The sequence below is a fragment of the Amyelois transitella genome, chromosome 28, assembly GCF_032362555.1.
Source record: "Amyelois transitella isolate CPQ chromosome 28, ilAmyTran1.1, whole genome shotgun sequence".
Classification (NCBI taxonomy): Eukaryota; Metazoa; Arthropoda; class Insecta; order Lepidoptera; family Pyralidae; genus Amyelois; species Amyelois transitella.
Genome location: NC_083531.1, coordinates 4553380 through 4578583, shown reverse-complemented (window position 1 = coordinate 4578583; position 25204 = coordinate 4553380). Strand labels below are relative to the sequence as shown.

The 25204-nt window shown below is 36.6% G+C and overlaps 2 protein-coding genes across 2 annotated transcripts in view; one reads left to right on the top strand and one right to left on the bottom strand.

Moving 5' to 3' along the window:
* Positions 1 to 25204, top strand: part of LOC106139938 (lachesin) — an 88546-nt gene that overhangs the window by 9001 nt on the left and 54341 nt on the right. The gene's annotated exons all lie outside the window — the stretch shown is intronic.
* Positions 18075 to 20794, bottom strand: LOC106137544 (uncharacterized). The gene is made up of 4 exons (XM_060952156.1): positions 20782 to 20794; positions 20230 to 20379; positions 18850 to 19130; positions 18075 to 18419 (listed from the first exon to the last, which is right to left on the bottom strand). The coding sequence occupies exons 1-4, from the start codon at positions 20792 to 20794 to the stop codon at positions 18075 to 18077; spliced, it is 789 nt and encodes a 262-aa protein (XP_060808139.1).

Below are 25204 nucleotides of genomic sequence, written 5' to 3'. Positions count from 1 at the left end.
GATTTTGTAAAATAATTCTTAGAATTACAATGTGTGTTTTGTTGTTCCCGGCACTAATAAAAAAAAAGAATACGACCACTCCGTCTCTTTACCGTGGATGTCGTTAAAAACGACTAAGGGATAGGCTTATAAACTAGGGTATCTTCTTTTAGGCGATGGTCAAGCAACCTGTCAGTAGGTAGGTACTTAGTATAGGTACTTAATATGATAATTAAATTAAAAGTATGCGTATGAAAACTTGGGATTCTTTTGCGATGGGCTAGCAACCTGTCACTATTTGAATATTAATTATATCATTAAGCCAAATAGCTGAACGTGGCCATTCAGTCTTTTCAAGACTGTTGGCTCTGTCTACCCCGCAAGGGATATAGACGTGACCATATGTATGTAGTACTAGAGGCCGCCCGCGACTTCATCCGCATGGAAACCCTATCAATCCCGCGGGAACTCTGGGATAAAAAGTAGCCTATGTGTTATTCTGGGTCTTCAGCTACCTACATACCAAATTTCATGGTAATCGGTTCAGTAGTTTTTGCGTGAAAGAGTAACAAACATCCATACAAACTTTCGCCTTTATAATAGTAGTAGGATGTATGTTCGTCTTTTAGGCGATGGGCTAGCAACCTCAATTCCATCATTAACCCAAAAAGCTATCAGCAATTATACATATGTATGTAGGTATTTAGTATACTTAATATGGTAATTAAATTAAAAGTACTTATGTGGTATGAAAACTAACGTGTTCACTTAAAACTAAAACAAATGGACTTCACCCAAAAAATGGGGTTGACCGTTGAAATGTTAAGCAAAGTGGTAAGTTTATAAATTGTTTTTATAGTATCCTCAGGGAAGCCCATTCCGTTTGACATAAAGTTTTTATGCGACTAGCTAAAAGGGAATGTTATGTTTACAATTACGGTCGAGAAATCCCAGGATTATGTTTTACGGTTAAAGAAATTTTTACACATACATATATATACATTATGGTCACGTCTATATCCCTTGCGGGGTAGACAGAGCCACCAGTCTTGAAAAGACTGAATGGCCACGTTCAGCTATTTGGCTTAATGATAGAATTGAGATTCGAATAGTGACAGGTTGCTAGCCCATCGCCTAAAAAATAATCGCAAGTTTGTAAGCCAATCCCTTAGTCGCCTTTTACGACATCCACGGGAAAGATATGGGGTGGTCGTATTCTTTTAAAGATATATATTCTCATAAAAGAATCTACAAAAATTCACTTACAATGAGAACTTCAAATATTAACATTTAGTGGACACGTACAAATTGTCAGTAGTTAAACAATAAAATAATGTATATTCTATTATATGTTTTGTTTTTTTTTTTAAATAAATAAATATATACGGGACAAATTACACAGATTAAGTTAGCCTCGAAGTGAGTTCGAGACTTGTGTTACGAGATACTAACTCAACGATACTATATTTTATAATAAATACTTATATAGATAAACATCCAAGACCCAGACCAATCAGAGAAAGTTCGTTTCTCATCATGCAGTGGCCGGGGCTCGAATAATTACCGGGAACCACACGGCACAGACATTTTCATGACTTTTTATTACCAACTTCCCTTAGTAGCAGTTAAACTAAAATACGTTGTACGTAGAGCAATCTTTGCAACCCATATTGGATATTGGTAAAAACCTTACTTAAATGAATGTGCCTATTCCCTTAGTCATCTTTAACGTCATCCATGAGGCAAAAAGATGAAGTCCTATTTTATTGTGCCGGGAGCGTCACGACAAAATGTAAAGGTGAAGAATATATACTTTTTTTTCACTCTCAAAGTTTCAAATTTTTTGTTTAATATTTACTGAGAGGGAAGGGTACGGCTAACTCTGAGTTAAAATATTAAGGAAGACAAACTTTCAGAATCCCTTAGCTAAAGGCGTTTACTCACGATGTCAAAGATATGTGCCGTGTGGTTCCCGGCACCAATACAAAAAAGAATAGGACCACTCCATCTCTTTCCCATGGATGTCGTAAAAGGTGACTAAGGGATAGGCTTACAAACTTGGGATTATTTTTCAGGCGATGGGCTAGCAACCTATCACTATTTGAATCTCAATTCTATCATTAAGCCAAATAGCTGAACGTGGCCATTCAGTCTTTTCAAGACTGTTGGCTCTGTCTAGCCCAGAAGGGATTAAGACGTGACGTGACGTATGTATGTACGTATATATGTCAAAGATATTTCGAAATATAGTGTTGTCTATTAAACTCATTATCTATACTATACTAATATTATAAAGCTGAAGAATTTGTTTGTTTGAACGAGCTAATCTCAGAAACTACTGGTTCGTATGGATAAATTATTTATTGTTCAATAGATCATTTATCGAGGAAGGCTTTAGGCTATATAACATCACGCTGCAACTATAAGGAGCGAAGAAATAATGGAAAAAGTGAATAAAACGAGGAAAATTATTCATCCTTGAGGGCTTCAATGATGCTCAAAACAACTATTCCACGCGGACGAAGTCGCGGGCACAGCTAGTAATACAAATAAAATGAATCACAGTGAACGGCCAGCTTTAAATTGTTTTTATTCCAACTTCGTAAGCCAGTAAATTATTTGAGTAGGTAGGTAGATATCTTACTCTTATAATTTTATTTCCGAATTTCGGGGCTTTCGTTCCGAAATTAGTTTTGCGAACGAACAAAATGGAATTTCTGTCGTTCAGGATAAAGTCGAGGAATCGATACTATTCTGTTGCTTACTTGAAAAGTATTTATAAATAACTAGCTGTGCTCGCGACTTCGTCCGCGTGGAATAGTTATTTCGGGCATCATCGAAGCCGTCAGGGATGAATAATTTTCCCCGTTTTTTTTTCACATTTTTCATTATATCTTCGTTCGTAATAGTTGCAGCGTGATGTTATATAGCCTTAAGCCTTCCTCGATAAATGGTCTATTCAACGCAAAAAGAATTTTTCTATTCGTACCAGTAGCTCCTGAGATTAGCGCGTTCAAACAAACAAACAAACTATTCACCTTTATAATATTAGTACAGATATATTTAAATAATTTAATACAATGATCATATGTATATGTATAAAAATAAGTTTTTTGTATTTTTCCAAAATGGCGTGGTAAATTTGAGTTACACTATACTCGTTTTAAACTGAATAATGGTTTTTCATCAAAAAGTTAAGTTATTCCTGTTAATTCATCAAGGGGAATGAGTACTCTTAAAATTAAAACATTTTTTAACACGAAGATTAATTAATTCTTTGTTGGTACAGAAAAAGACACCAGGTGTCGAGAACGTTAATTTAAAAAAGTGGAAAATGGATTGAGGTTAGTTTTTCTTTTTTATTTTCAGTTTTAATAAAACAATAAGCAATGTCAAGTTTATATCTCTAACGGGGTAGACAGAGCCAACAGTCTCGCAAAGACTGATAGGCTATGTTCAGCTGTATGGTTCTATGATGGAATTGAGATTCAAATAGTGACAGGTTGCTAGCCCATCGCCTAAAAGAGGAATCCCAAGTTTATAAGCCTATCTCTTAGTCGCCTTTTACGACATCCATAGAAAGACAAGGAGTGGTCCTATTCTTTTTTTTATTAGGCCGGGAACCACACGCATTAGATTGATGTGCCTCTATTTCCTTAGTCGACTTTTACGACATCCATTAAAAACAGATGTAGTGCTCCTATTCTAAAATGACGAGAACGACACGGCGCTAAAATGGCACTGTAGAATATTCGAAGCACTAAATCCTCAAACCGCATCAAAAATTGTCAAGTACGTAAACATCGTGTATTTAGTGCAATTATGCAACATGAAAAGGGTATGTCTGTCCGTTATTTACGATCTCCGAAACGCGTAATATGTATACAATGTTTCACGCAAAACATCGAGCCGTAATTAAAATCCATATTCCCACACTTATATATTAGCTGCCCGCCTCTACGGTTGATTTAGCTATAAGTCGGCCTTTGTACCTCATAATCTGTCTATTTTTAGTGGTTTCTCTTTTTCCTATAATGCAATAAAGAGTTTATCTATCTATCTATATCATATACTAGCTGTGCCCACGACTTCTCCCGCGTGGAATAATTATTTTGGGCATCATTGAAGCCCACACGGATGAATTTTATTCCCCGTTTTTTTTTCACATTTTCCATTATTTCTTTGCTCCTTATAGTTGCAGCGTGATGTTATACAGCCTAAAGCCTTCCTCGATACATGGTCTAAGAAATAATTTTTCAATTCGAACCAGCAGTTCCTGAGATTAGCGCGCTCAAACAAACAAACAAACTCTTCAGCTTTATAATATTAGCATAGATAAATATTGATTATTTAAGTGCTAGCGTGATAAATAATTTAGCCCAATCAAAAATCAAACATTTATGATTGATTACAATTTTATCTTTGCATCGAACAAATGACTGACATTTGGATTATGTCGTGATATGGAATGTATACAATCATTTTCTGATGGGACACAGTCACGAAAGAAAATGAGATATTAACTTTTTAAAAGTGTGAATTGTTTTGCAAACAACTGTTTATATATATGTGCCGTGTGGTTCCCGGCACTAATACAAGAAAAAATAGGACCACTCCATCTCTTTCCAATTGATGTCGTAAAAGGCGACTAAGGGAAATGCTTACAAACTTGGGATTCTTTTTTAGGCGATGGGCTAGCAACCTCTCACTATTTGAATCTCAATTCCTATCATTAAGCCAAATAGCTGAACGTGGCCATTCAGTCTTTTCATGACTGTTGGCTCTGTCTACCCCGCAAGGAATATAGACGTGACCGTGTAAATAAATAAATATATACGGGACAAATTACACAGATTGATTTAACCTCGAAGTAAGTTCGAATTTTGTAACGAGATACTAACTCAACGATTCTATATTTTTAATAATTATATAGATAAACATCTCAAACCCTGGCCAATCAGAGAAAGTTCGTTTCTCATCATGCCCTGGCCGGGATTCGAACCCGGGACCTCCGGTGTCACAGACAAGCGCACTACCGCTGCGCCACAGAGACCAAATAAATCGTTTAAGATACGTTCCCTCGCCAACGTTCCAATTAACACTTAAATGATTGGATTCTTAATTAAGTAGATACCTAATCTTTAATGAACTATTAATTTGATATAACAATAATTTCTCACCATAAATGAGATTTAATTATGATTGCGTTGAGCATACATACATACATACATATGGTCACGTCTATATCCCTTGCGGGGTAGACAGAGCCAAGAGTCTTGAAAAGACTGAATGGCCACGTTCAGCTATTTGGCTTAATGATAGAATTGAGATTCAAATAGTGACAGGTTGCTAGCCCATCGCCCAAAAAAGAATCTCAAGTTTGTAAGCCTATCCCTTAGTCGCCTTTTACGACATCCATGGGAAAGAGATGGAGTGGTCCTATTTTTTTTTTGTATTGGTACCGGGAACCACACGACACACTTAAATGATTGGATTCTTAATTAAGTAGATAGATACCTAATATTTAATGAACTATTAATTTGATATAACAATAATTTCTCACCATTAATTAGATTTAATTATGATTGCGTTGAGCGAAATCATATTTTATAGCGAGTTTACAAGTAGGGGCGTGTTGGTCCCGACATTAATGTATGGGAGTGAAAGTTGGGTATGGCAAAAGAAGCACGAAAGCAGAATAAATGCAGTGGAAATGAGAGCGTAAGGAGTATGTTGGGTGTGAAATTGAATGATGGGTGTGAAATTGAGTGACCGGATAAGGAACAGCGTGATAAGGGAATGTTGTGATGTGAAAGAAGATGTAGCTACAGGAATAGAAAAGGGTATGTTGAGATGGTTCGGTCATGTGGAGAGGATGAATGAAAGCAGGTTAACTAAGCAGATATACATGGAGAGTGTGGAGGGAAAGGTCGGAGTGGGAAGACCTAGACGAACGTATCTTGATCAAATTAAGGACGTCCTGGTAAAGGGTCAGGTCAAAAGTACCCGAAACCGCCGAGCTTGCACGAAGAGAGTTATGAATGAGGATGAAGCGAAGGAAGTATGCAGAGATCGTGGCAAGTGGGAAGAGGTAGTCTCTGCCTACCCCTCCGGGAAAGAGGCTTGATTTTATGTATGTATGTTATAAGTAGGTGGTAGGCTCACTTGTCTGCAAATATAAATGTATAGTTTTATTTATCGTATGGTGCCGTGTAGCAATTTGGAATAGTACCACTCAATATCTTACCCGTGCAGTGCCGTGTGGTTCCCGGCATAAATACAAAAAAAAGGACCACTCGTGGATGCGGTAAAAGGCGACTAAGGGACAGGTTTATAATCTTGGAATTCTTATTTTAGGCGATGGGCTTGCAACCCGTCACTATTTGAATCTCAATTCTATCATAAAGCCAAACAACTCTCCCATGTTTGTAAGCTTATCGCTTAGTCGCCTTTTACGACATCCATGGGAGCTAGATAGAGTGGTCCTATTCTTTTTTTGTTTTGGTGCCGGGAACTACACGGCCTTTATATCTACTTTTTAAATCTATTTTGTTGACTGTACCTACCTACATAGGCCGGCCAGTTCAAATAAAACGCTCCATTTTAAAATGTACAGCCTATTATCCCAACTTCGCCCGTTAACCCGAGTTTTCACAGTTATCTATACAGGATTTCAAACTTACGATTGGTTTACGATTGGCCATTTAGCTATTAACAAGCGTTCTCGCCGATTCCGATTCGCGAAGTTTTTGGAAAACGGGGTGAAAGGACTGACTACTTAGACGCTGCTGTACTGCGTCCAAAAATGTAACTCGGAATAAGAAGTAATCTGTATTGAAGATTATAGATATACGAATTGTCAAATATAAATATATACGGGACAAATTACGCAGATTGAGTTAGCCTCGAAGTAAGTTCGAGACTTGTGTTACGAGATACTAACTCAACGATACTATATTTTATAATATAATAAATACTTAACTTATATAGATAAACATCCAAGACCCTGGCCAATCAGAGAAAGTTTGTTTCTCGTTATACTCTGGCCGGGATTCGAACTCGGGACCTCCGATGACATAGACAAGCGCACTACCGCTGCGCCACAGAGGCCGCCAGACTATATAAAAGTTATAAAAACAACTGTAGCGCGTTTTAATATGACAGCACGCCATCTAGTGTTAAAAATGGGAAACTAATCGGACAAGGACCCTTTTTGTTCGCTATAGAAGGGTACGAATAACAAATTGAAGGAGGTTCTAGAATTATCTTCTATGGTTTTATTTTACTTTTTATTATGCCGGCGCTAGGAAATAAAACCACTCCATCACTTTCCCAATGATGTCATAAAAGACGACTAAGGGATAGGACTATATATTTGGTATTCCTATTTAAGGCGATAGGCTAGACTAGAACGTGGCCTTTCCGTTTTTTTTGTGACTGTTGGCTCTGTCTATCCCGAAAAGGTTATAGACGTGATTATTATACTAACGTGTTATGTTACTAACAAAAATTTTCATGTTTGCTGGGGTACCTACTCTCGTGACTTGAACTTTTACCAGAGAATCTTCAGTTTGATCAGCAATCAATATTTTTTAAACCATAAAACACAAATATTTCGGAAAAAAAACTTTTACCTCACTCACACAAGTCACAAAAACATGACGTTTGGATTCCCGCCAAAAATTCGTGTTATTTTTTTTTAAATTGCTCCATCTGTCATAATTATATGTACCTATTTTTTGTTTTTTTAAACCCTGTATTCCGGGACTCGTTTTCGATATTAAAGTTGGGAAAAACCAATTTGAAAACATTTTTATGTTTGTATATTTTTAATGAGGTCCTAAGGGATCCACCGTATTGGACGGAAAAAATAAGTGGGCTTAGGTTTCTGTGGAACAGTACAGCCATCAGCAAATCAGCTGGTTTTTTTCACATGATATGAATGAATGAAAGAAAGATTGAACGAATAAAGTCGAATAACTCATGCTAGCCTCAACTATCCTTCATCGATAGCGTTGCCGCTCGATTGTAGATAGATATTCTATCGATTAACATACATATAATCACGTCTACATCCCTTGCGGGGTAGACAGAGCCAATAGTTTTGAAAACACTGATAGGCCACGTTCAGCTGTTTGGCTTAATGATAGAATTGGGATTCAAATAGTGACAGGTTGCTAGCCCACCGCCTTAAAGACGAATCCTTATTTTATAAGCTTATCCTTTAGTCGCCTTTAACGACATCCATGGGAAAGAGATGCAGTGGTCCTATTCTTTAGTGTAAAATAAAAAGTGAAATAAAACTGTTTATTTTATTATATTATTTCTTTTTATAATTTTATAAGTTGTGACTGTTTTTATTTTATTGTATCGTTTTTATTGATCTAAAGAAATTTTCGCCTCAATTCCAGAACCATTCAAAAGTGATGTTAAAAAACTCATACCAAGGGAACTCAAATTCCCAATTTGCTTTAAATCTGGTTTAAATCTAAGAGTTGGTGAGACCAAAGACTGAATTGTTGGGGAGTTACTCCTCCCTAGGGAGGATTTTGAGGGAGATGAGGGAGTTGGAGAGAAAATATCTTCAATTGATGTTATTTCGGGTAACACTGGCATGTTACGTCTACTGGGAGGTGTTATTGAGTTTGTTTGAGAATTAGGGGATGTTAAATCATTTTTGGAGGACGTGGGAGTATTAATAGAGGGCGTTGGAGTATTTTTAGGAGGGGTAAGAGTATTAGTAAGCGTGGTTAGTTCATTTGATGAAGAGTATGCTGGATTCGTCGATGATGAAAACGGTGATGTTTGTGAATTGGCATTTTCCGCGTAAGTGTTAATTTCGTAAATCTGTGACGCATCATTTGTTGGTGTTGGTAAACCATTTATTGTGACACTTGGTGATGAAGATTGATCAATTGCAGACGGCTTGTTATTCTGTGGATCTGTAACAAATATTGGATCTTAATCATCGTTAGGTAAAATTAAATTAAGAAGTACTTTTAAGTACTATTCTACTATTAAGACTTTATTAAAAAGTACTATTAAGACTTTATTAAACAAGTAAACTTCTTAAAAATAATCGCCGTATTGTTACCGGCACCGATAGAAAAAAGAATAGGACCACTCCGTCTCTGTTCCATGGATGTCGTAAAAGGCGAATAAGGGGTAGGCTTATAAACTTCGGGATTCTTCTTTTACTCGATGGGCTAGTAACCCGTCACTATTAGAATCTCAATTCTATCTTAAAGCCAAATAGCTGACGTGGCCGATCAGTCTTTTTAAAACTATAGGCTCTGTCTACCCCGCAAGGGATATAGACGTGATTATATGTATGTATATATGTAAAAATAATTTTACAAGAACAAAATTAATCTTACCATAATACTTGATAATATTCACTTTCGCTGGATTATAATTGCCGGGGTTCAAATCGATCGGGTTCAAATCTGTTCCAAGATTATTTGGACCCAAATTTGGGTCGTTCAGATAATTGAACCCACTTATAGTACCGCACTGTACACCTTTATGACATGGACACGAAAAATAGTGTTGGCATAATGTTGATGGAAATTCTGCAAAAGGAATAAATAAATATATACGAGACAAATTACACAGATTGATTTAGCCTCGAAGTAAGTTCGAGACTTGTGTTACGAGATACTAACCCAACGATACTATATTTTATAATAAATACTTAAATAGATAAACATCCAAGACTCAGGCCAATCAGAAAAAGTTCGTTTCTCATCACGTCCTGGCCGGGATTCGAACCCGGGACCTCCGGTGTCACAGAAAAGCGTACTACCGCTGCGCCACAGAGGCCAAAAACTTGGGATTCTTCTTTTAGGCGATGGGCTAGTAACAAGCTGTCTCTATTTGAATTGCAGCATTTGAAACGCAATTCTTTCATTTAGCCAAACGGTTGAACGTGGCCTATCAGTGTTTTCAAGACTCTCGGCCCTGTCTAACCCGCAAGGGTTAGAGACGTGACTCTTCTTCCTGGCTTTGTTTTTCCTCACCACAAGAGCTCTGTCTAGCCCGCAAGGGATTTAGACGTGACTATTCGTATGTATCAAATAGTACTTACGCGCGGCGACCAAAACTGTAAAAATTTTCAAAAGCATTGTACAACAAAAATCTTTTCTGCGTTCTTATAAACGTGATATTTGTAAGAATCACTTTGTAAAACTATACTTAATCTAAAATAATATTTTTTTAACTACTGTTTAACTTATCAAATACCGTTACAACTTATATTTATTAAACGTAACATTTTTTTTTAAAATAAGTAAAAACATTTGATTTCATGCTGGTCTGATAAAAATTGTGAGTGTTAGCGGATCTCATTTTGCAAATTTTTAAAGTCAATCAAAAGATACTAAAACTTCTATTTAAAGAAAGAAATCGAGCTTGGCCTGCGTTTGAGTTCATTCATTCATTCATTCATTTTATCATGTCTATATCCCTCGCGGGGTTGACAGAGCCAGCAGTCTTGAAAGACTGATAGGCCACGTTCAGCTGTTAGGCTGAATGATGGAATTGAAATTCAACTAGTGACAGGTTGCTAGCCCATCGTCTAAAAAAAGAATCGCAAGTTTATAAACCTATTCCTTAGTCGTCCCTTTTACGATATCTATGGAAAAGAGATGGAGTAGTCCTGTGTTTTCTTTATATTCGTGCCAGGAACCACGCGTCACCATTATTAAATTGTAATTTCATGTATACTAAAAATCTATACTTCTATACATATAATAAAATACATATAATATATAAAATACATATAATAAAATAGTAAAAATATTTTGTCTGTACATTTAGTATTTTAGACTGAAATGGATAGAGGGACACTTAGAATGAATAATAGAAAGCAAAAATATTTTTTTTGCATTTCTTGTCTGTCTGTCTGTCTTTATGTATGATCACGGTTATCTCCGAAAGTACTGAACCGATTTACTTCAAACTTTCACCAATTGCTTTGTTTTAACTCAGAAGAACATTTAAAGTTTGTTTCATCAAAATCGGTTCACTAAAAAAAAAGTTATCGACATTTGAATGAACTGAGCATGAGTTTGCCTGCAAATCTATACATCTATACATATAATAAAATAGTAAAAATATTTTGTCTGTACATTTTGTATTTTTGACTGAAATGGATAGAGGGCCACTTAGAATGAATAATAGAAAGCAAAAATATATTTTTTGAAATTCTTGTCTGTCTGTATGTATGATCACGATTATCTCCGAAAATACTGAACCGATTTACTTCAAACTTTCACCAGTTGCTTTGTTTTAACTCAGAAGAACATTTAAAGTTTGTTTCATCAAAATCGGTTCACTAAAATAAAAGTTATCGACATTTGAATGAACTCAAGACATGAGTTTGCCTGCAAATAAGTTACGAAATTTAAAATTCAAGTCATTTATCATTATACGACAGCATTATATGTATAATATTTTTTTTTGTGTTGTTTGAGTATTTTATTTAAAAAAAACTGAAAATCAAAATACTACTTCTAATAAAACGGTAAAAATATTTTGTCTATACATTTAATATTTTTACAGAAACGGATAGAGATTTTTTTAATTTTTTGTCTGTCTCTGACTGTATGATTAAGATTCAACTCGAACTTTACGCGGACGAAGTCGCGGGCAACAGCTAGTAACTTACTAAATTTAAAATTCAAAGTCATTTATCATTATACGACAGCATTATACCTATAACATATAAATATAAGTGAAAGGCGACTAAGGGATAGGCTTACAAACTTGGGATTCTTCTTTTAGGCGATGGGCTAGCAACCTGTCACTATTTAATCTCAATTCTATCTTAAAGCTAAACAGCTGAATGTGGCCTATCAGTCTTTTCAACACTGTTGGCTCTGTCTACCCCGCAAGGTATATAGACGTGATTACCTATATGTATGTTCCCCTGCAAAGGTTGCGATGGTCAGACGGGAGTCGCTTCGTGTAAAAACCTGACTCACCCAATCCAGGATCCATGGTCGAAGGCACACCCCGGGCTCCTCTCCAGAGTGGTGAGGATGCGACCGGGACTAAAGCCAGGAGGAAGAAGGAATAAATAAGTAAATGAATGAAAATTACGCGCAAAAATTATAATTATTTATTTGGAGTTATTATAAATCTGTTTAACATAGGTCTTATATCAATAATGTTACTATAAACGTTTTTGTCATCCATTCTTTGAGGATCATCAGCTAGTGACTGTTTCAGTCCAATTTGGGCTTCAAAACTTGGTAACAGGTCTTGTAAGACACCTAATCTGAAACAAATACAAACATATCATCACGTCTATATGCCTTGCGGGGTAGACAGAGATAACAGTCTTGAAAAGTCTGAAAGGCCACGTTCAGCTGTTTGGCTTAATGATAGAATTGATATTCAAATAGTGATAAAAATAATTTTTCAATTCGAACTAGTAGTTCCTGAGATTAGCGCGTTCAAACAAACAAACAAACTCTTAACAATATTAGTATAGATGTGACTTCTTTAGTGAACAATAAAGAATTAACTTACTTACGCTACAAACAGCTTCAATATTTTTATAGTTAAGAACAAAAAAAAATTAATACTTACTTAATTCCCATTCCTGTATTGTTTGAGTTTATTTTAAAAGTAGGACTGCTTAATCCAATTAATAGTGAACCTGGGAATTAAAGAAAATAATTGTGCATTTCTCCAAGATTTATACATATTAAAAGATCTAAATAGCTATGTAAAGTAAATTCTTCAAGTCTTTTCAAGACTGTTGGCTCTGTCTACCCCACAAGGGATATAGACGTGACCATATGTATGTATGTAAAGTAAAATGTAAAGTAAATTGACGTCCGGATAAAAAATGCTGCGGTGTAGTTCGATCAGCCGATTTTCTACCGAGTATAGTGACAGGAATAAAAATAAGTGCCGTGTGGTTCCCGGCACTACTAAATAAAAGAATTCTTTCTCATGGATGTCGTAAAAAACGACTAAGGGATAGGCTTATAAACTGTGGATTCTTCTTTTAGGCGATGGGCTAGCAACCTGTTACTATTTGAATCACAATTCCATTACGAGTATGAAGCCATACCGCTGAACGTGGCCTTTCAGTCTTTTCGAGACTGTTGGCTCTGTCTACCCCGCAAGGCATAAAGACGTGCCTATATGTATCCCTTTAAGTGTGCCCTAAACCAAGCTTACATGCAAAGAGTAATGAATTTGGATGACATTATCACGTCTCTATTCCTTGCGGCGTACACAGAGCCAACCACAAATAATAATTACCAATAAGAAGGAGCCGCCACATTGTCCGATTTCAGTAACACTTTTGTAACATAATAATGTGTTTATAATAATATAAATTGTAACCCTTACTTCTTGTTACCGAAACGAAATATTGTTTTAAAAATGTTGAAATTAATGGTTTCACGGTATAGTGATTCGATCAATGTGTAACTAACATACATACATACATACATACATATGGTCATGTTTATGTCCCTTGCGGGGTAGACAGAGCTAACAGTCTTGAAAAGACCGAATGGCCACGTTCAGCTGTTTGACTTAATGATGGAATTGAGTTTCAAATAGTGACAGGTTGCTAGCCCATCGCCTAAAAGAAGAATTCCAAGTTTGTTTGTAATAGTACCCGAAACCGCAGAGCTTGCATAAAGACAGTTATGAATGTGGATGAAGCCAAGGAAGTATGCAGAGATCGTGGCAAGTGGAAAGAGGTAGTCTCTGCCTACCCCTCCTGGAAAGAGGCGTGATTTTTATGTTATGTTATGTTATGTTTGTTTGTAATCCCTTAGTCGCCTTTTACGATATCCATGGGAAAGTGATGGAGTGGTCCTATTCTTTTTTGAATTGGTGCCGGGAACCACACGGTACATTTTTATAACTACATATTCATACTTATAATCACGTCTTTTCCGTTACGGGGTTGACAGAGCCACGTTGAGCTGTGTGGCTTAATGACGTCATTGATATTCAAATAGTGACTTGTTACAAGATTTTTTAGCCTATCCCATAGTCGCATTTTACGACATCTACGTAAAAGATAGTGAATTGGTTCTATTCTATAATGATAGAATTAACATTCATATAGTTACTGGTTGCTAGCCCATCGCCTGAACGAGGAATTCCAAGTATATAAGCCTTTGCCTTAGTCGAATTTTACGATATAAATAATAATAAATAAACAAATATGTATATACGGGACAAATTACACAGATTGAGTTAGCCTTGAAGTAAGTTCGAGACTTGTGTTACGAGATACTAACTCAACGATACTATTTTTTATAATAAATACTTATATAGATAAACGTCCAAGACCCGAGACAATCAGAAAAAGTTCTTTTCTCATCATGCCCTGGCCGTGATTCGAACCCGGGACCTCCGGTGTCACAGACAAGCGTACTACCGCTGCGCCACAGAGGCCGCCTATCTATATCCGTGAGAAAGGAATGGAGTGTTCCTATTCTTTTTTAATAATTTATTAGTGCCGGGAACCACATATGTTATTGTAGTGTCTTGTTATTGTATGTCTGAACTTGAAAAAAAACACAACATGTCTTTGCATATGCCGTTCGAGGCCTACCCAAAAAATTGGTCAGGGTTTTTGGACTTCTACAGTATGTCATTTGACCCTTATATATAAAAAAGAAAACGGCCTCTGTGGCGCAGCGGCAGTACGCTTGTCTGTGACACCGGAGGTCCCGGGTTCGAATCCCGGCCGGGGCATGATGAGAAGATATTTTTTTCTGATTGGCCTGGGTCTTGGATGTTTATCTATATTTAAGTATTTATTACAAAATATAGTATCGTTGAGTTAATATCTCGTAACACAAGTCTCGAACATACTTCGAGGCTAACTCAATCTGTGTAATTTGTCCCGTATATATTTATATTTAAAAATAATATTTTTTTTGTACTGGTGCCGTTCCCGGCACCAATACAAAAAAAGAATAGGACCACTCCATCTCTTTCCCATGGATGTCGTAAAAGGCGACTAAGGGATAGGCTTACAAACTCGGGATTCTTTTTTTAGCAATCCGTCACTATTTGAATCTTAATTCTATCATTAAGCCAAATAGCTGAGTGTGGCTTATCAGTCTTTTCAAGACTGTTGGCTCTGTCTACCTCACAAGGGATATAGACGTGACCATATATATGTATGTATGTAAAAAAAATAAAGTAGTACTTCAGCGAGGTCACTTTCAGAGGTCGATGGAGTATTCCTCTTTTAGGCGATGGGCTAGCAACCTGTTACTGTTTGAATCTCATTAATTCATTTGTGAATATTTGGTGGAGGATTTACGCAACAAGTCACAAAAACAAAATTACGCGACGCTATCAGTGAAAAACAGCGAAAAATCTAAATGGCGCAAGCAAAGAATTCTCGAATTGGAGCTATACATATATACAACCTCTGACACAACATCGTCTGTCGCGCGGTTCCCCAGGCGTCACACCAGCTGGCGGAAGATCTTCCCTTTGGTGGCGGTCGAGCCGAATCATCGCTCCCGTTACACATTCACGTCTATATCCCATGCGGGGTAAACAGAGTCAGCAGTCTTGAAAGACTGACAGGCCACGTTCAAATAATGAATTTGTATCTCGATTCTATCATTAAGCCGAACAGCTGAATGTGGCTTGGCTCTGTGTAGCCCACAAGGCATATAGACGTGATTATGAATGATTGAATGAATTAAATAGCTACGGAATCTGAATCTCAATTTCACCATTCAACTTATTAACCCTTCGAGTTAAAACTCTCTCTCATTTTGGCGTGTCTACAGCGTCTTCAATTCTAAAACTACGAGTATCATTAATCGAATGACTGTATTCTGATGCATCTAACAATTGAGTGTATAATAGAATAGAATAGAATAGATTTATTTTCAAAATTGGATACAAGGTATCACTTATTGACGTCACATAACTTAAATCTAATTATAACTACTACCGCTTCCTAAGCGCATGTGTAGAAGAAGCGGCGGAACAAACTACACTGCAGCATTTTCATAGGACGTCAATTTACAAATATAGATCTCTTAAATCTAAATCGTGGACGAATGCACATTGTCTACATTAAAAAACATGTATGAATGTAGAACTGATAATGTCAGTACGAATATTTCGTCAAATAAAATAAATATAAAATATGTACAATATATATGTACATATTTTATATTTAAGTAATAATTTATATGTAAGTTTATATATAATTTATGTATATTTACCTTTTATTATGTAGAAATTTATTGTTTATTATACCGCATCCTCAATGCTTTTTATTCGCGCTGCCTTTTTGATTATGGATTTTCCTTTATATTTTGGTTGACTGGAAGAAATCCCATTTTGGATAAGTCCGCCATTGTACATAACCTTCTAAATCCAATAACCGTTTTGTAATTACATACATACATACATATGGTCACGTCTATATCCCTTGCGGGGTAGACAGAGCCAACAGTCTTGAAAAGACTGAATGGCCACGTTCAGCTATTTGGCTTAATGATAGAACCGAGATTCAAATAGTGACAGGTTGCTAGCCCATCGCCTAAAAGAGGAATCCTAAGTTTATAAGCCAATCCCTTAGTCGCCTTTTACGACATCCATGGGAAAGAGATGGAGTGGTCCTATTCTTTTTTGTAATAGTGCCGGGAACCACACGGCACCGTTTTGTAATTTGTTATATTTATTTTTATGTGCAATAAAGAGTTTACAAATAAACAAACAAACTATTAGCACGCATATCATCATTCGTGACGTTAGGATCAAGAAGGAACCAGGATTTCTTAACTCTACCCCCACAAGCAGGTCCAGGAGGTAGCGGCAAGGACAGACATATGTTACCCAGGTAATTTATATATACAGGGTGTAGGGTACTTTTAATTCAACGGCATAAATTTAACTATTAAGTGTACTCATCTAAAGGATATTTAAAAACGTTAAAAGAAAATTATCGGTTCATATTTCAGAAAGTATGAAAAAAATAAAAGTATCAAAATCCACGATCCTAAATACATCATATCACCCCGGCCGGCGGAAAAGCGACGCGTAAGATTCAGAGGTCAACGACACAATTCATTCAGCTGAGCGATCTCGACAACTCTGTACTTTACTTGATCTTGATACTAGAAAAATAATTTATTTTTCAGACATTTATTTACATGTTTAGTTTTAATTTCTTTTTGTAGGTGCCGTGTGGTTCCCGGCACCAATACAAAAAAGAATAGGACCACTCCATCTCTTTCCCATGGATGTCGTAAAAGGCGACTAAGGGATAGGCTTACAAACTTGAGATTCTTTTTTTTTTAGGCGATAGGCTAGCAACTTGTCACTATTCGAATCTCAATTCTATCTTAAAGCCAAATAGCTGAACGTGGCCTATCAGTCCGCTCAGGACTGTTGGCTCTGTCTACCCCGCAAGGGATATAGACGTGATTATATGTATGTATGTATGTATTCTTTTTGTAGTATTGGTATGTATTAAAGCGTGTGACGTAGTTTTTGAGGGTTTTTAAAATGTGAAAATGATGACGTTTAATTTAAATAAAAATAGGCTCAAACGGCTCAGTAGCACGGGTATAGTCTATGTTTAAAAGGATGCAGTTGTTTTAAATGTCACCCTGTATAGTTATATATAGGTATATATAGGTATATATAGGTATATATAGTTCGCAGGTGTCCGCATGACGTGCAGTATCAGCGTTGGCGATTCAGTTATTTGCCTAATCCACTAATCACCCATCGCCTAAAAGATTCTCAAGATAAGCCATACCCTTAGTCGCCTTTTACTACATCCGTGGGAAAGACATGGAGTAGTCCAATTGTTCTTTATATTGGTGCCCAAGGTGCACAAGGAAACAATATTAAATATAAAAAAAAATATATAATACCTCCGCATCTTATTTCTGAACTTATTTTCATTGTACCTTCGGTAATAATTTCGGACATAAAAATAATAATCAAAAACGTCAAATTATTGCTTGCTAAACTGTATTGTACTGTATTTGGATTTTATTCACACTTACAAACGTTACTTAATATATATACATACATACATTAAATACGATACATTACACACACACTATTTAACCATATGGGTTACATTGGTTGCACGGATTGAAAGGCTCACATGCGGGCGGGGCAAAAGGATCGCATGGATTGCTAGGGTCACATGCAGGCGGGGCGCACGGGTCATTTGGGGCACACGGATCGATTGGGGCACAAGGGTTGCACGGGTCGGAGTCTTCTAGAGATAGTTGGGGACATGGTTTTGAAGATGGAACGGTGGTGACGCAAGCGCAACCAACAGTTCTGAAAGCTGTGGGTGGGTTTGGGCGGAAGCAGATGATCGGCGCAGCCGGCACTATTATCTTGGGCGGTCGGACGATTATTGCATCCGGTTGCGGGACTGTGATCGGGGCGGGTTGGATCTGAAAGAGAATTTTTAATATTACATGATAACATGGTTTATTTACCTTATATATAACTACAAATTGTGTGAGATAAATAAACGTTTTATTATTATATTATAAACATACATATAACATATAATCACGTGTATATCCCTTGCGGGGTAGACAGAGCCAACAGACTTGAAAAATACTGATGTCCCACGTTCAGATGTTAAGCAGCTTAATGATAGAATTGAGATTCAAATAGTGACAGGTTGCTAGCCCATCGCCTAAAAGAAGAATACCAATTTTATAAGCCTATCCCTTAGTCGCGTTTTACGACATCGTACATGATGGAGTGGTCCAATAATTTTTTTATTGGTGCTATTGTCCCGTATATAATTATTATTATTTTTTTGTATTATTTATTTATCTTCCCCTTTCAATATAATAAGAAGATATACTATACCTTGATTGCTGGCGACCTGGGTGGACAAATAGGCGGCGGTCTCACGCAGATTGGAGCAGGCCTGGGCGGGTACACGGGCGCGGGTCTAACTGTTATAGGCGCGGGGTTCGGCGGCTGCACGGCGGCCGGTTTGATCACGATCGGCGCAGGCGTCGGCGGTTGTACTGGTGCCGGTTTGACCCAAACAGCACCCGGCTGAGGTGGCGTTATCTGTCCGGGACGGATCGTGATTGGCACGGGCGTCGGGAAGCGAATCTGACCGGGTTTGATTATCACGGTGCCTGAAAATTTAGGCATCTTAATAGACATACATGCATATGGTCACGTCTATATCCCATGCGGGTTAGACAGAGCCAATAGCCTTAAAAGGACTGATAGGCCACGCTCAGCTATTTGGCTTAATGATAGAATTGAGATTTTAATCGAATAGAATATATTTATTTTCAAAATTCGATACGAGGTATCACTTATTGACGTCATATCACTTAAAACTTATTATAACTACTACCGCTTCCAAAGCGCACGTGTAGAAGAAGCGGCGGAACAAACTACCCTGCAGCTGCACTAATGGGGTTTGGTTGTAATAAGTGAAGAGTCCGTTATTTATTTATATTACGAACTCCTTTATAAAGAACAAACATGTTGTAATTTAAAATAAGAGTAAAAAAAGAAAAATTAATAAAATACAGTTTCGACTGAGTGCATCTTTTTTTATTCCAGTGCAAATATTATTATTTTCAACATATTTCCTTTAAATTATTTAAAACTTTATTGCACAAAAAAATATGTACAAAAGGCGGAGTTAATAACGTTTGGCCGTTTGGCTTCACGATAGAATTGAGATTCAAATAGTGACAGGTTGCTAGCCAATCGCCTAAAAAAAAGAATCCCAAGTTTGTAAGCCTATCCCTTAGTTAAACTTGGGATTCTTTTTTTTAGGCGATTGGCTAGCAACCTGTCACTATTTGAATCTCAATTCTATCATTAAGCCAAATAGCTGTGCGTAGCCTTTCAGTCTTTTCAAGGCTGTTGACTATGTCTACCCCGCAAGGGATATAGACGTGACCGTATGTATGTATTAAAAGCAAAACATTTTGTTTTAACTTATCGCAATTATAATAGATATCTAAAATGGAATAGATTTATATTAACATACATACATACATAAAATCACGCCTCTTTCCCGGAGGGGCAGGCAGAGACTACCTCTTTCCACTTGCCACGATCTCTGCATATTTCCTTCGCTTCATCCACATTCATAACTCTCTTCATGCAAGCTCGGCGGTTCCGGGTACTTTTGACTTGACCCTTTACCAGGACGTTCTTAATTTGATCAAGATACGTTTGTCTATATTTGTATTTATGCATGTAATTTAATACCTGAAGGCGCCTGTCCATACTGGTAGTTGACGGTTGGGGCACAAGGGTTGCAGGGCCCGATGGGAACAGCGCACGGGGACTGTTCTGGAGACCCGCAGTCGTTCTGCGGCCTCGGGGCTGGTGCAGCCAACGCTGAACCCAGGAGTAGAACTGTAAAAATATATAGACTATTTATTAAAATAAAATATTGTAACTGTGTGTGTGTGGTTCCCGGTACCGATAAAAAAAAGGAATAGGACCACTCCGTCAAATTACCATGGATGTCGTAAATTGACGTCCGATGAAAATGCTGCAGTGTAGTTTGTTCTGCCGCTTCTCCTACGCATGCGCTTTGGAAGCGGTAGTAGTTATAATTAGATTTAAGTTATGTAACGTCAATAAGTGATACCATGTATCCAATTTTGAAAATAAATCTATTCTATTTCATTCTATAAGGCGACTAAGGGATAGGCTTATAAACTTGTAATTCTTTTTTTAGGCGATGAATAAATAATAATAGAATCTCAATTCTATCAATAAGCTAAACAGCTAACGATACGCTACGATCCTTACAGATCTCTCCCATTTCCTCCATACTCATTAATTATTTTTCATAAATACTCGACGACGAATTAACTTTTTTTAGGTTTAGGTCAATAAAACATACATACATACATATAGACACGTATATATCCCCCGAGGGATAGACAGAGCCAAGAAGTTTTGAAAGAATGAAAGGCCATGTTCAGCTGTTAAGCTTAATGATAAAGTAAAAAAAAAAAGATTTCCGCTTAAGAATTTCTGTGAATAAAAATATTAAAAAAAGTATTTACAAACCAACACACAAAAAAAAATTACCAGATAACCAAAGAACCTTGCCCCTCGCCATTTTCCGATCGTCTGATGAAAATTAGCAAATAATTCGTCTTATATATACTTACACTAAGAACTATTTATAAATGACCATGCACCTAACATATTTAAAAAACATAACATTGAAAATTTGTTTTTTTTAAATTTAAAGTGAAAAAAATGTATTGCAAAAAAAAATATTTAAAAAAAGAAACAATCTATGCTTTGATGCGCGTCACAGATAAAATTTGTTACGGTCCAAAATGGCGATAATGTTTAACAAAATGTTTTGCTTTTAAAAAATTACACAAACGTATATAATTGGATAAACTTTATTTTAAATAATTTGTGCCGTGTGGTTCCCGGCACCAATACAAATAAGAATAGAACCACTCCATCTCTTTCCCATGGATGTCGTAAAAGCCGACTAAGGGGTAGGCTTATAAACTTGGGATTCTTCTTTTAGGCGATGGGCTAGCAACCTGTCACTATTTGAATCTCAATCCTATCTTAAAGCCAAATAGCTGAACGTGGCCTATCAGTCTTTACAAGACTGTAGGCTCTGTCTACCCCGCAAGGGATATAGACGTGATTGTATGTATGTTAAATAATTTAATTTGACGTCAACCAATGTTGTGAAACCACATGATATGACAATTATTAAGTGACTAGCTGTGCCCGCAACTTCGTCCGCGTGGCATAGTTATTTTGGGCATCATTGAAGCCCTCAAGGATGAATAATTTTCCCCGTTTTTTCACATTTTCCATTATTACTTCGCTCCTAATAGTTGCAGCGTGATGTTATATAGCCTGTAGCCTTCCTCAGTAACTGGTCTATTCAACACAAAAATAATTTTTCAATTCGAATGAGCAGTTCCTGAGATTAGCGCGTTCAAACAAACAAACAAACTCTTCAACTTTATATATTAGTATAGATATAAGGTGTCTCATAAAAAAGAATAAAATTTTTGAATTTGTATTTGAAATGAATTTGAATTTGGATGTAAAAACATCGATTTATTAAATGTATTAATGTAATAAATGTATAAACATTGGACTCTTAGTTAGTCACCTTATACACAAAGAGTCTTTCAAGACTGTCTCTCTGACTGACTTATTTTTGCAATTTTATGTTTAGTTAATCTTATAACCAGGGTGTCAATTAACTTGCCAAATTATGTCAGCAAATCGACCAGGGAGCATATTATTTCTCATGTATTTCATAGCATGACTGTATTCCGCATAAACTTGCTTAACAGAATGGTTCTGACACTTTTGCCTATTTCTCATAGTACGTTAATTACAAACTACTTTAAACACAAACATATAATTCTATTATGTCAATACGAACACAAATATTTCACTTTTGTTTATGGATAGTAAGCTGTCAATTTATTATCAAAATTGTGGCGGTATCAGAACTAAACTTCAGACAGTTTATATGAACATTCTCTCGTCCACCTACGACATTATTGTACTAACCGAGACCTGGTTGACGCCGGAAATTTTCAATAATGAATTTATTGATGAGCGATATATCGTTTTTAGGTGTGATCGCGACCGGCTAGCTACAAAAAAAGAGGATGGTGGGGGAGTTATGGTGGCTATTTTAAAAGGTCTGTGCCCGGCCGAGCTCGACTTATCCCACATTGCTTCTGATACAACTCAGCCGTCATGTATTGAACACTTGCTAGTAGAAATTCCTGGCAGAGATAACAACTCTCGACACGTTATTAGTGCTGCGTACATACCACCTTGGGCTTGCGTTTCCGCTTATGAAAATCATTTTAATTTCCTTTTGGAGGCATTAAATAATACTAACATGAAAAACATTTTCATAATTGGGGATTACAATCTAAATGAATTAAATTGGACCTATTCAAATACAAACAACCCCAATGATGGTATGATACATGAGGTTACCTCGTCTCGAAGTCTTCTATTAGATGACTGTATGGCTGATTTGGACTGTAAGCAATATAACTATTTACGCAATGTGAATGATAGGACCCTCGACTTAGTTATCAGTAATACGACATGCTCTGTTCAACCTCAACCCTTATCTCTCGTCCCGCCCAACAATCATCACCCCCCTTTCGTCTCATATAGGTCTGCGCCCACCCCAACTAAATCACTTTTAAAGAAACCTTTTGTAAAAAACAACTTTTATAAAGCTGACTATAAAACAATAAATGATGAGATAGCAATTATTGATTGGACCGAGGAACTTGGCCCATTAACTGCCAGCAACGCAGTTGACTTATTTTATAACAAAATTAATAGTATAATTAAGAAAAACACGCCTTTAATATATTCTAAATCGTCTAATTTTCCTATTTGGTTTCCTCAATCTCTTATTAATATAGCGAGAAAAAAACAAAAAGCATGGGTTAAATGGAAAAAGTGTGGTAACATCTCGGATTATGAAAGTTTTTCGTATTACAGAGGCATGTTTAAGGAGAAATGTTCTAGAAGTTATCGTGAGTATATGCTCTCAGTTGAAAATAACATCTCTACCAATATAAAATACTTTTGGACCTATATTTCAAATCGTAAAGGTAAATCTAGCATACCATCCGAAATGAAACTTAAAGATGAGAAATCCACTAACCCTGAGGTAATTTGTGATATGTTCTCTAATTACTTTAAGTCCGTCTTTGAACCTAGGTCTAATAAAATTGATAACTGGCAGCCCTCGGCTGATTTCGGCGACAACTGTGATATTATATCTAACTTATTCCTCACTGAGGAAAAAATCCTCAAAGAACTCGAGTTGTTAAACACATCTAAGGGCGCTGGTCCTGACGGAATCCCTCCATACTTTCTAAAGCAAACGGCCAATACCATATTTATACCACTACATATAATTTTTAATAAATGTTTAACGGAAGGCTTCTTCCCTGATATTTGGAAAAGCGCATATATTATTCCCGTGCACAAAAACGGTTCCAAACAAGATGTTCAGCAATATCGACCCATCTCCATCCTTCCCGCCTTATCTAAGCTGTTTGAGCGGCTCGTTCACAATGGAATATATCCTGCGCTTCATAAAATTGTTATTCCGGAGCAACATGGTTTTGTGAAGTGTCGCTCTACCGTGTCTAATTTAATTTCATTCACATCAACTTTGTTCGAGAACTTTGACAGCGGGGCACAGGTTGACGCCGTATACACCGATTTTCAGAAAGCCTTTGACAAGGTAGATCACGAAATTCTCTTGAACAAAATCGCCTTCAACGGAATACGCGGTAATTTGCTACGCTGGTTCCAGTCTTATATTACCAGCCGCACTCAAACGGTAGCTATCAATGGCTATCAATCTGAGCCAGTGTATGTTTCCTCTGGAGTGCCGCAGGGTTCCATTTTGGGACCATTATTATTCATTATTTATATCAATGACATTAAGACTTGTTTTCAGAAATCTGAATTTCTTATGTACGCTGACGATCTAAAGGCCTATAGGTCTATTAATACAATTGAAGATTGTATCTCCCTTCAATCAGATCTAGATAGGTTAACTCAATACTGCTTTGTGAATAAATTACACCTCAGCATACCTAAATGTAACTTTATAAGTTTCACTAAAAATATTAATATTATCGATTTTGATTATAAACTTAACAATGTGTCATTAAGTAAGGTCATATCAGTAAAGGACTTAGGCATAATCCTTGATGAAAAGCTCTGTTTGGATACTCACGTTCAAAATATTACAAACAAAGCATTTAAAATGTTTGGATTTGTCCTCAGATCTTCCGTTGACTTCAGGAAATCATCAACTTACCTGTATTTGTACAAATCTTTAGTAAGATCACAACTAGAATATGCGGTGTCGGTCTGGAATCCCTACTATCAAAAATACATTACGGCGATTGAGAAAGTTCAAAAAAAGTTTTTACGCACCATGCATTATAAATGTCACCGACGCTATCTTAGCTACTCTGAACTGCTTTCCAGGTACAATTTGTTGACTCTCGAATCAAGACGTAAATATCTTGAAGCGGTCTTGCTATTCAAAATATTACATGGCAAAATTGACTCTCTTAACATTGTTAACAAAATTTCATACACTGTCCCTAGAAGATGTGTCCGGCGTGCAGCCCGCTCTCGACGGCCACTCTTCTATTTCGCCATTTGCCGAACA

Bases quoted from the DNA above. Each gene is read 5' to 3' on its own strand.
- LOC106137544 (XM_060952156.1), bottom strand. The intron at 19,131-20,229 runs GTATTAAATTAC...CTAAATTTTCAG, and splicing joins GTATGGACAGGCGCCTTCAG to GCACCGTGATAATCAAACCC. The intron at 18,420-18,849 runs GTATAGTATATC...ATTCTCTTTCAG, and splicing joins CCAGGTCGCCAGCAATCAAG to ATCCAACCCGCCCCGATCAC.